This window comes from Berghia stephanieae, chromosome 6 (genome assembly GCF_034508935.2).
Source record: "Berghia stephanieae isolate SIO BIC M18660-M18661 chromosome 6, UCSD_Bste_1.3, whole genome shotgun sequence".
In the NCBI taxonomy this organism is placed as follows: Eukaryota; Metazoa; Mollusca; class Gastropoda; order Nudibranchia; family Aeolidiidae; genus Berghia; species Berghia stephanieae.
Genome location: NC_088365.1, coordinates 66110117 through 66128235, shown reverse-complemented (window position 1 = coordinate 66128235; position 18119 = coordinate 66110117). Strand labels below are relative to the sequence as shown.

The 18119-nt window shown below is 34.2% G+C and overlaps 1 protein-coding gene across 1 annotated transcript; it reads right to left on the bottom strand.

The window, feature by feature from the left end:
• Positions 1-1641: 1641 nt before the first annotated feature.
• On the bottom strand, positions 1642-17858 carry LOC144975476 (leucine-rich repeat and guanylate kinase domain-containing protein-like). The gene is made up of 16 exons (XM_078919600.1): positions 17606-17858; positions 14039-14146; positions 13233-13314; positions 12911-13093; positions 12091-12215; positions 11370-11423; positions 10754-10843; positions 10074-10241; positions 9729-9835; positions 9384-9503; positions 8276-8372; positions 7683-7796; positions 7157-7358; positions 5597-5862; positions 4895-4983; positions 1642-3054 (listed from the first exon to the last, which is right to left on the bottom strand). The coding sequence occupies exons 1-16, from the start codon at positions 17819-17821 to the stop codon at positions 2619-2621; spliced, it is 2457 nt and encodes an 818-aa protein (XP_078775726.1). The 5' UTR covers positions 17822-17858; the 3' UTR covers positions 1642-2618.
• Positions 17859-18119: the final 261 nt, after the last annotated feature.

The following is an 18119-nucleotide window of genomic DNA, read 5'->3' as shown; positions in this document are numbered from 1 at the left end:
TACACAACTAACACAACTCTGTTTTGAATTAATCTTTTGCTATAGGCAATGGCATATGAATGGCCTATAATGGCGAAGAGGCCGGGTGGTTAAGGCATTGCACTGTGACCCAGAAGGTCCTGGATTCGAGTCCCGCTTCAGGCACTTTCGTTGTTTCCTTGGACGATATTATTAACCCCCAGTTTGCTCACTTGGACAACATGGGTGATTATTGTTGATATCAGACATCCTGTTTGATGGATTATCTATATTCCATCATGGAATGCCTAGGCGACGGGATCTTATGGTGCCGTTGTGAATGGGCATAATTAATTATTTGATAATGGCCTTTGAATAACGTAAGAGTGTCAACAGTAACAAGTCTTAGCTCTGAAGTTTTGATTTCGAGTTTTCAAAACTGAAATGAATGTAAGAGAGACAATCCATGTTTTACTCTTTACTTTATATCTGAATTGTTGAATGGATTATATACCCCTTGTATACCATGCAATTTATAAAAATGATTAATTTGATAAACAAAAAGGCAGTTCAATGTTAAGTATGGTGTAGAAAACATTGTGTCGCTGTTCCTTATTCCAGCTTCTTAACTGTTACTTTAATACGAGAACATAACTGTTATTTAAGCATCTGCTTGGAGACCCAAATATTTCTAATATTTTTATGTTCTACCACACACCACACACGTCACATTAAAAGCTACCCTGGGATTTAGGTTGACTTGATGGGAAATTGTTAAAGCACACATTGATGACTATTAGTAGAGCGGCTTTGTGGTCTTGTGGTATGAAAGTCACCTTCAAACCAGTAATTCCCAGGTTTGAGTCTTGCTTGGGTGATATGGAGTATGGAGTTGTCCTTGGAAAAAGGCTCTTTACTCTCCATCTCTCAGCAACTCAGGTGTAAAATAAGTATCTAGCCGAATACAATTGCAGTAATTCTTTAAAGGAGTCATGTCTCGTCCTACATGTTGGCTTGGGACCTCGAGTTTTCCATATATCATTGTATACATGTGCTATACATGTTATATGTTGCTTTGTTTTGTTTTGTTTTGTTTTTTGTTTTTTTTTATTATTTTTTTAAAGGGTTTTACGGCGCTTGCGACACATTAAGGTCATATCAGCGCCAGTCAAAAGGAAGAATATGGGATAGTTATACGTTCTATAATTACAATTAAAGCACTCAAGAAAAGGAAAGACAAAGGGATATTGGTTCAAATAGAAAATAGATATAGATTCCAAGAGCACACTATCAAAGTACTTAGTTTGAGATCACCTAAAAGTCTCATCCATACACAAGCACAGGTACCCACTAAGAGGAACACGCTCAAATGTTTACAAATCATATATAATATGTAAACAAAACATAATTCAGTGCATAATAGAGAGATGATTTACAGGGGAAAAAATATTGTCTCCCAAAACTAACTATACATTTGACTGTTTCCCTCTCAGCCAGGGTATCCAGCCAGGACCAGGACAAAATCAAGAAATCTCATTCCAAGACAAAGACAGAAAGCAAGATGGAAAACAGATAGGGGGATAGAAGACACAGTAAGCACTTCCCTGCCCACTATAGGAGGCCAGGAACCCCACCCAGATATGTTGTTTTTTAGACATAGAAAGAATTCATAGGTAAATTAGATAAGATGTTATATGGAAGCTTTATTTTGACAATTTTATTCATATACAATTAATGACATGGGTACCTATGGTTATATTATTTACAATCTCAACGACATTTCATTTTTAAAATCAAGCATTTCAAACTTTTAACTTAAAACGAAGTGATGGATGTTTGTGCGACATCTTTCCCTTTTAATGTTTTAATGATATAAATAACTTTTTTTTCTACCTGCGGTTATCTATCAAGAACAGTGGATTTTTAAAAAATACTTCAGCGTTTACATGTTTTCTAAAGATAAAAATAAACATGCATTTATGAAACAACTCTATCAAGTCTGAAAAGCGGATTTATTTTGTGAAGCAAATATCTTTGCATTAATAATAAAACTAAAGGCAACCAAAGATTTATAGGCTGTGCTAGTTCATTGCACTCCTCGTTAAAGACAAAGAAACATATATTACTGATTACTTTTATTAGAGGATTTGAGGAAACATTATCATACCAATAAGTTTGGATTTTATTTGAATGAAGTGAAGTAGGTAGGATTGAGAATTTTTATCAGTTTAAAAAACAACATTTTAAAAATCGGGAAGTAGACACTGGTTCTAAATAAAACAAAAAAATTGTGTGTGAAAAACAAAGTAAAGTAAAGCAGAGAGAAAAATACAAGAAATAGAATTGCTTTTTTTGATACAGAACATCACATTAGATTTTATACGTTGAAACTCATAAATTCAGTAAGTTGTGCAAATTCATCATTCTTTTTGTCATTACTCATCCATTTACAAGAACAATAAATCAGCTTTTAACAAAATACGATTTTTGTCCACTCAAAGAAATAGAAATTCCAAAATGAACCATTATGGTATGTGTAAAAGTTGTAAAAATCTCAAAAGCCAATAAATTTGCTATTCAATGTGATGATGCTGATTTTTGCCAAGGATTTAAAGTATAAATAAACATTCTATAACAATTTACATTTGGGTAAAACTTTATCACGCAGCATTTTTGATTGGTGGTAAGACAATATGGCGGTCAGAGCCAGGACGACCTCCTGTTTGTGAATCAGGTCGTGATGCTGAGAGGGGTCGGGGAGGGGTCAGTTCAGATTTAGAGGCAGATTTGTAGCCCTGTTCATCGATGAGCGCCAATGGATTGACTTTCTCTGTAGGCAAAAGGCCTTTAGAATTGTGGTTGGTGTTGCTTTTCCCTCCACATCCCCGCTGTAGCTCAGTGGCTGAGTCAAGGTCGGACAAATTGGAGCTGGAACTCGATTTGCTCATGGAGGAATCAGGAGAGGCTGGAGGTCCTTCTGCTGGCAACTCTGTTCCTTCTTTGACTTGATTTATGGGGGCTGAGTAAGCTCTTGTATCTTCTTTCTCTCCGAGGCCGAGCTGGCTGTTGACTGTTTGTGGAGCTGTTTTTGGATAGCTAGTAAGGGGGAGGGGATGATGGAGGTTTAATAACAAAAACGTTAAATGTGATTGCATTTGATCGAATAAGAGAGAAGGTGCTGGAAAGTAAACTAAAGGTTAATATGTAATTAAATTTTTTATTACTTTTTTTTAAAAATTGTTTCAATAAATACTTCAATTGTTACAAAATATGGCATTTAAAATTTCATTTTTGATAACTATTGTGAATGGTATTTTAAATTGTTATTTTGTTTTCATAAAAAAATGTGTTCATTTCAAAACTTAGGAAAAGTAAACTGTCTAAAATTAATTTAACATGTTTTTTTTTCCTGCATGATTTTCTGCTGTTGCTTGAATAATATGAATCAAAATGATTTAATGTCACAGCCTCGTAACTTGTCAAAAACATTGACCTCTATTCTACTCCCTACCTACCTGCTCATATTTGCAGCTCTGAAAACCACACATAATTATGGGCTTGGTTTAACATTGTTGAAAAGGATAAATTTTGAGTAGGTTTGAGAGTATTTCCATTACAACTATGAGCCCATATTAATTTGGGTTATCAGACCTGAAATAATTCCATGTCCGTCCCTACCCTACAAGAATAAAGAATACTTTGAATTCGACAAGAGGAAATTATAAATAAATATTTTATTTTAAAATTCATTTACGAATTACTTACTTTAAGTAATATCATCTGCATTTAGATTCCAGATTGTACGACGAGTGAAAAGAAAACACATTTTTCATCTTTAATGACCCTGTAGCAAACGGCCCACTGTGCAAGTGTAATTTTCATATTCAAATTGACAATCAAATAATATGCTATGGAATCATGTCATCAAAAATGTCTATAAAATGGTGTTCATTGAAGTAAGTTGACTGGGCTGTAGCCAGAGGATCGGGATCTATTTATCATTACACATTTATTCATGCTTTGTACAGTCACAACTTGCTCCTGCTACACTTTGTGACACATCGGCTCGAAATCAAGATGGTGAACTAGATGCTGAACTGAATCCACAATATAAAATATAAAATATAAAACTTAATTACATTGGTACCCTTCACTATGGAGAACCAATAGGTGACCCGCCGTCTCAAAACGGTATTATGCCGGGATACACCAAATACTAGAAATTTGATTTATGGACCCAAGTGCGACACCTAGGATTAGGTCTAAATGTTGTAGTGGGAAATAAATACAATTTCTTACATTGCAAAAACTCAAAATGTTCTATTTTTTGTTGTTTCATTACTAAATTTATTTTTAGGAGTCATGTTCATCCTGACATAATACCGTTTTGAAATGGTGAGTTACAAATGGTTTCCATAATTGTTTTTTTTTTTTTAATATGTTACCAGTAATTTTAACTTTAAATTTCATTTTTAGAATCTCCTGCTCCTACCTGACATGATCCCAGATCGAGGCGATGAGTCACATTTCTTTCAATATGTTACTGTTAATTACTCACCGTTATTTGAATACTTTAGTGTCAGTTATTCACTTGATCTTTAAATACTTCAGTGTCAATTATTCACTTGATCTTTGAATACTTTAGTGTCAAATACTTACTAACTCTTTGAATCCTTTAGTGTCAAATACTTACTAGTTCTTTGAGCACTTTACTTTAGTGTCAATTAATCACTTGATCTTTAAAAACTTTAGTGTCACTGACTCACTTGATATTTGAATACTTTAATGTCAGTGACTCACTTGATTTTTGAATAGTTTAGTGTCAATTGCTCACTTGATCTTTAAATCCTTTAGTGTCAATAACTTACTTGATCTTTGAATACTTTGGTGTCAATTATTTACTTGTTCTTTGAATACTTTCATGTCAATTACTTACTTGGTCAATAATTGTTCATACAAAGGTGGTACATATCCGCTGACGACATCTTTGGCAGCGCTGTGTCGTCTCTTGATGGATTCTTCCTCCTGGAAAGCAATTTTGTGAAAGTTAGTAAAAGTATCCTGTGTTTCTCTCTATACTTTGCTTTTCACGGCATTGGTAGAACTAAAATAGTATGATCATAAATATAAATTTTAATTAATGTTTTATCTCTTGTAAAATATCCTTTCTTTATTTTCGTTATCACCAGCTATTTTTCACCTCGATAACGTTTTCATCTCCAATTCCTCACATCATCTAAATCTGTTTTGTTTAGACAACTCTACTCATATGCTGGCAACTAATTCAACATTCATGAGTTGTTCTTTAAAAAAAAATTGAATTAAGTATAACCGTCAACAATTTTATAATAAAATATTTATGTAATGGTCATATTAAAAGTTTCGGATGTTGCGCTGACTGTTTTCTAAATATTAGCAAAAACAATTAAAATTGTAATTTAAAGATTTCTTTTTCTTTATCTAAAATGTACCAAAATATCTATAACTTTGTCCCTAATTATATTTCAAAAATTTATACTGCATTTTAATCATTTAAAAATTGCTTTGTAGATTTTCACAAACTCCATAGATTCCAATAATTTCCGCCATGTTGCATGTTTTGTCAGTCCACCTTACAATTCATACAAATCTCTATTACCACAATGCCACGGCTGACTGGAAGTCCAGATCCAATTCTCGGTCCCCTCGTCTGAGAAATGCTGTCAGCTATGCTGGGCTTTGACCAAGTTCTTGCGCCCATCTGATTGGATGAGGCAGCACCAGTGAATGGCGGGAAACCTTCTGTCACCTCCCGTGTGTCTGTGATAGTGTAAGGTTGGGCTGTGCTGGCAGGCGTGGTACTGCTGATTCCTAGATAATCCATGACCAATCTCCTCAGCTGTTTGTAAGCTTCTGTAATATCATCTGTCATCAATAAACAGGGAAAGAGAGTAGAGAATTGGAAGGGAATAAGATTAGAAATCAGAAAGTGTGTTAAAATTAGCTTCACTCTATGATTTTTTTGTTTGTTTTGTTTTGTTTTGCTTTTTGTTTGTTTTCTTTCTTTCTTAAAATTCTTTTTTCCTTTCTCTCTTTTTTTTTAGGTGGATATTTTTTTTTTTTTTTGGGTTGTTTCTTTTTTTCAAATACGTTTTGTAAATAATTTAGATGTTAAACAGAAAGAATTTGGATAACCCATTAGACTAAACTTTGAGGGAAAGCTAACCAGTAAAAAATATGCCTGACCTCAGTATTTTAAAATTATTTTGTTATTTACAGCTTAGCTAATTCCTTGGCCTGTGAAATCAAAGTACAACTGTTAATATCAAAGAACACAATGATGCTAAAAATTTTTTTTTTATATCAATCTTTAACAAATGCAGTGGTAAAATTGTTCTTTTTAACCCACTCAACTCTAACACCGACTATCTCTGTATGCCAAAAACGTCTGTTCACTCCTATTACCGATATGATCGGTATTGACTTTTCCATTGAACTAACCTTACAATATGCCAATCAAAGTTGACATTTTATAGATTTAAAGAATGTTCAACCATTTTTCTTTAATCGGACTATACCTTCTTTCTTTGGTCCAAAGAACAAAACTTAAATTTATATAGCCTGTAGTCTTGGGAATTCCATTATGACACATAATGAATTTGGCTGGGGTCATTTTTACCCTTTCATAATCACATCTTTCTGAGACAAATAAAACATGTATTTTTAAAGCTACTGGTTTTTATCTTTACATGATGATGGTAACTAAATCATACGATGTACAAGCCAATATTCTACTGGTTTTAATTTTTAAATGATGGTGGTAACTAAAAAATTCTATGTACAAGCCAATTTTCGTTTAGATTGAACACTTCAGAATATTTTGTTTTCAATTTTGAAAAGTACCAAAATCTCTACAAAGAGCGGACAACACAGAGGTAGAAGGATAAGGTTGAGTGAGTTAATCATGAAAGAAGCTTACCACAGACAACACAGAGGTAGAAGGCTAAGGTTGAGTGAGTTAATCATGAAAGAAGCTTACCATAGACAACACAGAGGTAGAAGGCTAAGGTTGAGTGAGTTAATAATGAAAGAAACTTACCACTGACAACACAGAGGTAGAAGGCTAAGGTTGAGTGAGTTAATCATGAAAGAAACTTACCACTGACAACACAGAGGTAGAAGGCTAAGGTTGATAGAGTTAATCAAGAAAGAAACTTACCACTGCAAATCATCATATCAAAGAATCCAGGGTGATCCTGATTATGCTGAGCGTAAACATCCGTTCTCTTCAACATCTTCTGGATTTGGAATTCTGTGTAAATTGCTCTCTCCCTCAATCGGCATTCATGATCATCGGCATCCAAAGGCATAATGAGGACATAGCGAGGCTCAAAGTAAGTATTCTTCAAGGTAAGAACGCCCTGGAAAAAAAAAGTCAATAACTTATATCTTGCTAGCATTACTCATATTAACTTCATCATCCCTTTATTATTGCTAATAAGTTCATCATCATCATTATTAACATTAACATCATCGTACCACCACCACAACCACAATCACCACCGTCGTCATCATCATAATCTCTATGATTATCACATCATAAACCTCATCCCAAATGGGGAAAAAAAGACACAAATAATATTAAATTGCAAGAATCGATTATTATCATTTCAATACCAAAAAAAAGATAGTATCGATTTAGTGTTAATCACAAACGGCCAAAGCCATGACAATGCCATGCTTACCTCCAATTCCATATGTACAACACATGCCAGGCCTTCCCTGGCCACAGACTCTATGGCCTCCATCTGTAGTCCATACCAATTGTCATTGTATTGGTAAGTCTGAATGAATTGGCCCTGGATATGTAGAAACATGATTTGTTCTTATATCAATACATTCACGTTCACTTTCTTATGAAAAGTAATAAGTGACACTTTCTAACATATGAAAATCAAAGACATTACCTAACTAGCAGCGACCCAATAAGCAATCTACCAGAAAAACAAATGACAGCACCAAGTCATGAACACTTACTGGCCGTTCTGAGCGCATACAATAATATGGCATATCGCTTGTCGTCAGCATGTTGGCGTTGGCTGCCCTAACTACAAAGAAGAAGGAGATGCTGGTTGGCAAGTCCAGGAAGAAATTCGAGGGTCCATTCCTAAACCCATAAAAGTAAAAGCTATGCCGATGGAACTTCCATGTTGTTTTAACTGACTTTGACTTATCAATATTATATTTGTTATTCTTAAAACTGAAATGCCACACAGAATTTCACAGATTTGGGTCTTTTCACATTTAATTTCATTGCCATTATTGAATATTTTTTTACCATTTTTATGTCCATTTCAAATTTTTCTAGAGAAACGAAGCAATAGTCTTTTCCAGATACTTCATTAGCTCTTGGTCGTCTGGTTGTGTGAGAAATTCTGTCAAAAGATAAACAATGCAATAGTGGTATAATAAACGTAATGAATGTATGTGAAACTGTGATTGAACTCCCCAGTATTTTGTCAGCAAACCTATGATAAAGAAAAGTATTTAACTAAGATTAGTATAACAACTTAAAAATAAAATTTAAAAGAAAAAAAATCCCCCCCCCCCCCAAAAAAAAAAAACAAACCCCAAACAAAATACGAACACATAAAAATGAGTGTAACAGAACAGCTTAAAAAAAACACCAAAATACTTAACTTTAAAAAAAGTTATTCTTTCTATTCATAGTTGTTCAACGCTTTTTACAGTTTCAAGCCACAGCTTCTATTAGCTTAGTTTTTACTTTGATTTGTGATAGAGAAAATTGTACATAAAAAAACTCTATATAACGGTTTAACACAAAACATAATCTATCGTATTATCTATCTTATTATCAGTATTAAAAAAATAAATAAACTAATCATTTTCATAAGGATAGCAGTTATAGTAATGCGATGTTGCCTTTGATGAAGTGGAGTGACATTGCTGTTCCTGCTATCCTAGTTAAAATGGTCAAATATGAGATTAGTCAGGAGAAAAATCAAACCCAACAAACTTGTCACTTTACATTTTCATATATCATTAAATTGCATATGTACATAATTAGATAAACATAAATGAAAAATACACACACTGACATAGACCACGGCCACATATTTAGTATGATCATTGCATTTTACAATGGTATGTTTATTCCCAAACCAAGCCAAAAGGAACCAAGTTTCCGTGTCATAATGTACATGTCGCTGCAAGGCACCCTTGTTCTGCTAGTACTCAAACTAGTATTCCTTGAAAAAAAATTCAAAGGGAATTTTTTCTCTTCTTAAAATGTTTATTTACATCTTTTTTTAGCTATTAAGTAGGAGGCCGAAATCCAATGTAACACAAAATCACAGGTACTTCATTAGTCTACCAGGACGACTGTTCTATAAAGTTGCAACCAGCTGTGTTGAATTCTGACTTACCCATATCCGAAATAATCTCCAAATTCCTCTACCAGTCTCATGGCCAACTCCTTCTTGCCAGATCCTTGAGGTCCAACCAGCACCAACATTGGATATGGTGTCTCGATATTTGGCAGGGTGCTGAAACAATTTTAAAAAGTCATTTAATAAGCATTTTATCTTAGAAAAAAATCATACTATATTTGCTTTGGTTTTGTTCTGTAATTATAACTTCTGGGTTTGTTTTTTTTTATTTGTCCGTTTGTTGTCCTTTTTTTTTGTGAGTGTGTTTATTTTTGTTTCATGTGAGTCGTTTTTTAAATCAGAGACTACTGTACTAAAATTGAAGGCACATATCACACCTACCTATCCCAAACTCTCGCCGGTTGCAGGAAAGAATAGACAACATGCATGATGTGGTCTCTCGCAGCCACAACTTCCTTTGGAGGATTGAACATATTGATTGCTGCCACCTGAATTGATGATAAATAATCTAAATGTAAACATTATGTTTCCTACAAAACAGATTCATTATGATGCAAAGTAAGACAAAAACGAAGCAGGTGTCTATTTTAAAAAAAATTATTAGCACAATAAAATGAAAAAGTATTGAAACATTTTTATCAAAATCGTTAAAATTATTCATTACCCTGTTTATTAAATGTGACAAAAAGACAGTGAAGAGAAGATTAAAAAAAAACATTTTCAAACCTTTTCTTCCTCCTTGACATGGTGTCTGTCAAGCATGGTAAGTCTGCTGATTCTAAACAAAATGGACATCCTGTAATCCGGCAGTTCTTGGATGGGATTGCGCAGTAGATTCAATTCTCGCAGACTCCTGGCATTTTGAATGTGATTCATCTCTAAAATGTCGATGACCTGGGAGTAGAATTTGTTTGGAAATTGTTTACTTGAAACCATCTGATTTATCATACTTTTAAAAGTACACCTCAGCATTTCATGAAGGAATATAATAGATACCTGAAAAAATAAACAAATGTCTGACGTCAACAGGAATCATCCATGTTGTCCAAAATATGCAAATTGGGAGTTAAATATCTTGCCAAAAGAAAAAGACAAAAGTACCTTAAGCAGGATGACCCCGGGACCTTCCAGGCCACATTGCAATGCCTTAACTACCCGGCCATTACTTATTATTTATAGTGATCCTCCTGTTCACATGTGTTTGTTCCTTGTAATTGTGTTAGTCTAAATAAAGTGTTCATGAAAAAAACAATATCTTTATTCGTTCTTGAATTGATAAGTGGTATGTAAATAAATGCCTCAATAATAAGTGGAGATTTACAAAAGGCTAACTGAATTCACCTATTCATACCAGTCTATAATAATAAACTATAGACTCAAATTATTTTTGTCTTTATGACTTGTACCTCATTATCTTCCAAGTCAATAACTTGCAGCAAAGCATTGTGATCCAGACCAGATAAGCTCCTTATGTTGTTACCAGAAAGATTCAAGTTCTGTCATTAAAAAAAAATAAAATAAATAAATATAAATTAGATAATTGGTACCACTAAAGCTAACGCAAACATTTCTTTACATCAAATGTAAAAACACTGTCACAGGATTCGTTTGTTTGTTTGTTGTTTTCTGTTGTTTTGGTTTTATTATTTGTAATATAATTTATTTATTTATAAATTTATATATATATATATTTCTATATTTATTTATTTATATATAATTTATAATATCATATTTGCTTTGCATTATTTGTCTCTTTTTAAGATTATAAATTCTTCTACTTTTTTCCCTCCCCCGCCTCTCTCTCTCTCTCTCTCTCTCTCTCTCTCTCTCTCTCTCTCTCTCTCTCTCTCTCTCTCTCTCTCTCTCTCTCTCTCTCTCTCTCTCTCTCCCCCTCTCTCTCTCCTCGAGTTCATTCACTCTTTTCCCATTTCCTTAGAAAGCTATGGTTGCGGATTATACCTACCTACCTTTCTTGTGCAAATGTATAATGTATAACAAATATAAAACAATATAAATACTTACTCTTAGCAATTTCAAGGACTTGAGGTTTTCTATCATCTTTATTTCATTGTTACTCTGGGGGTATAAAAAAGCAAAATGTAAAAGAAGACAAGTATGGTGACTCTTTTATATTTGACAATAATCATTATAATCAATTCTCAATAGTTTTGATACAATATTTTTAAACTTTGCACTATTTTGTTATTTTTATACAACCTAAACGATTTATCAGGGGTTTTTTTATTTCCATGTGTATCCAATTCATATACCATGTGTCTTGAAGAAAGTATTAGACAAAAGTAAACAGTTAATATATAAGTTGTTTTTTTGTTTGTTTGTTTGTTTTTTTTTGAAGGACAATTCCCGTAACAAGGAATGTTTCAGGATCAAAGCCTTTGTTAACTTATAGCTTGACACCAGGATTTGTCTTTTGACTTATTTATAGCTTAGTGCACTGTATGGTGAGTTGTCATCAGTAGTGCCCAAGGAAACAAATGATCCCTTCGGTTAAACTATTGAATACTACTCATGCTTTGTTTTCTTTTGTGCTTGTGGACTAGTATTTTCACATAATTTTTGGCCAGTGTCAGGCTATGGGTTTACAAATACTACGATCACTCATCTTCAGCAAACAATGAAAACAATAACAATGGCAATATGAATACGTAAAGTAAGCCTTTATCTCAATAGCAATAGTATAATTTAGATAAAGCATCAAGTAAATCTGAACCAATCGACGCACCAAATTAAGATGCTGTAGAGGCAAATCGTCTAATCCTTGGATCATTTTTATCTTGTTGTGTGCCAGACTCAGATACTTTAGCCTCTTACAGCTTTCCAAACCAGTTATTGCTGAAATTGAGTTATCTAGACAAGGGGTTAAGGAATTACCGAACTGATTTGTCTATGCCTTGCCAGTTCTCAACAAAATATAATGTTAAAATGTAAGTTTTCGATAATAGAATTGTTTAAACTGCAGGCAATTTCCTATCACAGACAACTACTGCATAGGGAAAAAAGAAACCTCAAGTAAAATAAATGAATAAATAATTAACAACCGAATTTTAAATAAACCAAAACAATTAAAAATCAAAGCAAAACAAACAAACAAATCTAAAAAACAGATATTGATATTAAAACAATGATAAACTTTTAAAATTCTGGAGCTAATAGTCCAAGGGACCAGAGTTTTGTTGTCTGTGAAGGAATTGTAAAGATGGATTGCCACCCTTGTAGATTAGATGATAGTTTACTGTTAAATATTTTCCAAAAGACTTGATTTTAGGTTTTAGATCCAGCAACACAATCAATGGAAAAAGATATATATATGTATGTATATATATATATATATATATATATATATATATATATATATATATATATATAGAGAGAGAGAGAGAGAGAGAGAGAGAGAGAGAGAGAGAGAGAGAGAGAGAGAGAGAGATTTGACGTGATGAGGATCAAGCCATGTCTATCTATGTGTGAGTCAGGTTTGAGACATTGAGCCCCCTCCCTTAAGAGTAAGAGATGTTTAGAAACCGAAGTCAATAGGAAAAGGATACTGTCCACGATTAGTTTCCTCAAGCATTTGTGAGCTGATAAATCTCCCATTCTGTCAATGTTGTTGTAAGACAAGTTGACTTCCTGCAGGTTTCCATGGGGTTCAAAGTTTAGAAGACTTTCAATTTTGTTGTGGGAAGCATCCAGTATCAAAAGATGGGGCAGTTTTCCAAGGGGAGATAAATCTATATTTAAAGAGTAAACAAATTGCTTGTCAAATTCATCTTCATGACATTGATTAAATATCGCTTTATAGTTAATCTATCATTGTTTTAATGGTGAAGAATGTAAATATTATATACAGTAAGAAAGTAATAAACGTACCTGTAATATCATTATACGGGATCTCAACTTTCTGAATGTGTTCATATTCTGCCAGGAGGGTGATATCAGTCAAAGAAAATCCCTGAAATAAGAAGAACATTCAAGAAGTACTCAAATATACGTTGACAACTCGTGTAAATGGATACATATAACTGCACAGGATAATGATAATCGTTCATCACCTATCTTTCTTTTCTTTTCTCAAAGGAAGACAGAAACTGATACTATTACTTATTGTAATAACAATGCATTATATTTGAGAGAAATAATTTTTAAAAATTGAGATTTTATATAGCCCAGTATCCACTAAACATGCTCAAATGCTTTACAAGGGGTCCCTAGCCAACAGCAACATTTAACATGTAGGACGCGACATGGCGCCTTTTAAGCGTACAATTTTTTCAGACAGAGACAACGCTGTTAACGACCAGGTACTCAATTTACACCTGAGTATGGTGAGAGAATGTGAGTAAAGAGCCTTCTCTATGCGCTGAGTGGGGCTCAAACCCAGGATCTTCCGATCCAAAAGCGAGTGTCATACCACTAGACCACATAGCTAAATTATGGCTAAATTTTAACAAAGGTCAACATATTATCAGAAGAAGACTTTATTGTGGCACATTGTATGAAAAAAAAAAAAAACTATGAGAGAATGTATTGTTATAAAATCAACTTACACACAAAAACAGACACACACACACACACACATTCACATACACATAGAAATACACACACACAGAAACACACACACACACACACACACACACATATGCGCTCACATACACTTTTACACACTCTTGACTCACAGGGATAGTGACGTTTAGGTAGACTTGATACGCTCCATTGGCAGAACGGCCAAGATTTGATAATCCTCTGGCAATAGTTTCTTCATCAAGTACACCCCCTGGAGATAACTAGGAGAGAAAAAAAGTTATGATACTAATATTTGTTATGTTATGTTTATTAAAGGCATTTAGCTATCATTTGATAAAGAAATATAGCCATTACATCATACCTATAACATTCAAATATGGATGTCATCTTAATCAAAAACGAATTATCCATTTTTATACTTATTTCAATATTACAATAATTTCAATTAGATTTACATTGCTTTCCCACCATGAGGACAATGACACTGACAAGATTTTTAAATAGTTAGAACAGTTCATGAGTTACGAGAGAAAATCAGAAATTACACAAACTCTAAATAAATGTTAAGTATTATATTTCAAAAGAATCAATCTGGTGTGAAATATCACTGAAAGAAAATGACAAATTGATAGTGGGCTCTGTCTACCGCTATCCAAATAGCACCTGTGACAATAATACAAAGATTAATGAACTTATAGTAAAAATGACAGAAAGCAGATCACATGCTCTTATCACAGGAGATTCCAATTTCCCAAAGCTAGATTGGATTGAAGACATGTCTCCTAAGGTGGACACAGACCACCTTGCTTCAAAGATTCCTTTTTAACACAGCATGTCATGCAGCCAACACACTTCCGCTCATTTCAAACTCCAAAAAATGTCATAGACTTAGTTTATACAAGCGAACAGTCAATGGTGGATTCTATCAGGCACAAAAGACCTTTAAGGAGGAGTCATCTTCACATTCTATGTTTTTATTTGTTACACAAGGGGAGCAACCCCCAATGAATCTTACTATCATTTCAATAAAGGCAACTGAATTAGTTACAGCTGCAAGTTTAACGGATAAGATAAAAAAAACTTCACGTATCAGAGGCTTGGTATATTTTCAAAAAAAGATGTCGAGGTATACATTCCAAAGGTAAAAAAAAAGTCATGCTATCAGATTGTCAACATGGCTTTGTCTCTTAATGACACTAAACGACTACACATACATGTTAGATAAAGGATCATCAATCAATGCAATATACCTAGACTTTGCTAGGGCATTCAACTATGTCCCACTTCATAGAGTCTTCAAGAAACTGGAAACATATGGCATTCATGGGTAAACTCTAAGTCTAAGCTGGGTTAGACACTTTTTTAAAGACAGAAAACAGAGAATTAGTGTACAAGGTATAGTATCCGACTGGGCAGAAGTGGTCATCGGGGTATCACAAGGTAGCATCCTTGGACCGTCCTCTTTGTCATTTTCATTAATGATTTACCTAGTATGCTATTTAGCTCATCCAAGTGTTCAATGCACGCCGACGACACCAAGGTATACAGTAAAGTGAACAAATTAAGTAACAAGGACAATCTGCAGAAAGAAAATAACAAACTAAGTGATTGGGCAACTAAAGTTCAATGCTGGGAAATGCATCGTATTACACATAGGAAAGAAAAACTCTCAGCTTATTTATGAAATGAGAAATAACCAGTGTAACAACACAACAGCTCTAATTAAATCTAAAGTTGAAAAAGACCCGGGGATTTACGTTGACACCGAACTTCATTTTTCAAAGCTCATTGAGAATCAAGCTGATAAGCCCAATAAAATCTTTGGACTAATTAGAATGTCTTTTACGTTTCTCAATTTGGAGTCCATGAGAATACTATTTTAATGCTCAGTTAGGCTTCATCTGGAATTTAGCAACTCAGTATCAGTATAGTAACCCAAATATGGCAAGGACCAGAAGCTGTTAGAAGATGTGCTCCACAAGGCAACTAAGATAATTACAGGCGTAAAAGATAGAAAATGCATTGAAAAATATGAAAGATGGCAAGGCTGAGGGTGAAGATGGCATTGTAACAGAAATGCTAAAAATTTTGAAAGAATTCTCAATTGTGAAACTAACAGATCTCTTTAATAGTATTTACAATACAGGCTATATTCCAGACGAACTTGCCAAATCGGTTTACATCACCCTACCGAAAAAAACCAAAGGCGACAACTTGCAGTGATTTCCGCACAATAAGTCTGATGCCCCATGTAACTAAATTATTATTGAAGATCATCCTAGAAAGAATCAGGTCTGCCATCGATAATGAAGTTGGCGATGTACAGTTTGGCTTTAGAAAAAATAATGGGACAAGAGAAGCAATTTTTTGTACACAGAGTTTATCTTCCGTAAAACCGAGCACATTCCAGGTATTGTTATTGGAGGTAGGAGGATAAATAATCTGAGATATGCAGATGATACAGTATTGTTGGCATCGAACGAGACAAATCTACAGATCCTTGCAAATCAAATAAACCTGAACAGTACAGCAAAGGGTCTAGAGATGAATGTTCAAAAGACGAAGGTAATGGTCATGTCAAAGAAGCCTGAAAAAAGCGCAAAAGTCCAAATTAATAATCAAAACATCGAACAAGTAGATTCTTTTAAATATCTTGGACAGACAATGACCAACAACGGAAAGAATGAGCTGGAAGTGAAAAACAGGATTGCTATAGCTAAGCCGAGGTTCAGTCAACTGAATAACATTTTAACTTCGCAACAAACGCAGATGAAAACGAGAATAAGAATACTCAAATGTTATGTCCACTCAACACTTCTCTACGGCTCAGAAACATGGACCTTGAACAAACAAATAGAGAAAAGAATTGAGGCCTTTGAAATGTGGACTTTCCGTCGCCTTGGAAAAATCAGTTGGAAAGAAAAGAAAACAAATCAAGAAGTCTGTGACATCCTTGATATCAGACCGACCCTAATGAAAGTAATAAAAACAAGAAAACTTAAGTATTTTGGACACCTAAGACGCCATCAAACTGTCAACAAGGACATTCTTGAGGGTAGAGTTGAGGGGAAAAGAGGAAGAGGCAGGCCAGCAAGAACTTGGATAGATGATGTGAGGACATGGACAGGATTGTCGGCAGCCGAATGCAGTCAGCAAGCTGTCAACAGGGAAGATTGGCGTGTCATTTCAAGTCGACCTCAACCCATGAGATGACACTGGAAGAAGAAGAAAAGATAAAGGCTATGAAGAACGACTGAAAATGATTGGAATTCCCAGTATGGCATATAGGCGTATCAGAAGCGACATGTTAGAAACATATAGATTCTTCATATTCATATACATTTACGCACGGTCTGTGCGATGTCCAGAAGGGATTGTTTGTGTTTGCTGACAGTAACACAGATATAAATTGATCAAAGCCAGATGCAACACATCACTCATGCAGTAATTTTTAGCCAGCGTGTAATTGATCAATGGAACAACTTTCCAATCTCAGTCGCGGAAGCTCCAGATCTCAACGTCTTCAACTTCAAGTCTCAAGACTCAAGGGGCAATTTGACAGCCTCTGTTACAATTCAACCATAGATTCGGCTTAGTTGAGCCTCCCATCAAACCGAGATGACTACAAAGAATTATCCATACCCTAAATCAGCAAAGGAACTGAAAGCCTAATTCACTGGAAAGACTTACTATACTATACTAAAGTTTGTTTTGTTTACCTCGATTTCCTCCTCATGATCGTCATCGTCTTCCTCAAGAATATCATCATCCGCCCCATTTATTGGCTCTGTAGCCCCGCCATCTTCAGTAACTGGGTCTAACTCATCATCAAGTTTCAGTATATCCGTTTCAGGATCTATGTACTCTTGATTTCCATCAACATAGTTCAAATCTGTAAAGGATGAATCCAACCTTTGATCCATGGTGGCTTCCATTAGTAATCAACACCATGACAACAATTCAATGATCATAGATTCGAGGCGAATAATAGTACGGCAGTAAATGCTAGATTCACGCTTCATTCGTGGCAATATGATTACTAGTTCAAAAAGGGTCTTAAATGTTATTCATATTGTGATAATAAATAAATGCAATTTATTTATAGGCTAGTTAATTAAATATCAAAAAAGAATAAATCCGCAAAGCTTTAGCTTTGCAGAGAGCCGTCGATTCAGATACATCGATATAAGTTCTTCCATCTTCAATCTTCCCATTATTGTTATATCTATACAT

What these genes read in the sequence shown, in the direction of transcription:
- LOC144975476 (XM_078919600.1), bottom strand. Translation starts at nt 17,821, where the DNA reads ATGGAAGCCACCATGGATCAAAGGTTGGATTCATCCTTTACAGATTTG. An exon ending in TTGACTTGGAAGATAATGAG is followed by an intron (nt 10,242 to 10,753) that starts GTACAAGTCATA and finishes TTCTACTCCCAG; the next exon opens with GTCATCGACATTTTAGAGAT. An exon ending in TATGAACAATTATTGACCAA is followed by an intron (nt 3,055 to 4,894) that starts GTAAGTAATTGA and finishes CCCCCTTACTAG; the next exon opens with CTATCCAAAAACAGCTCCAC.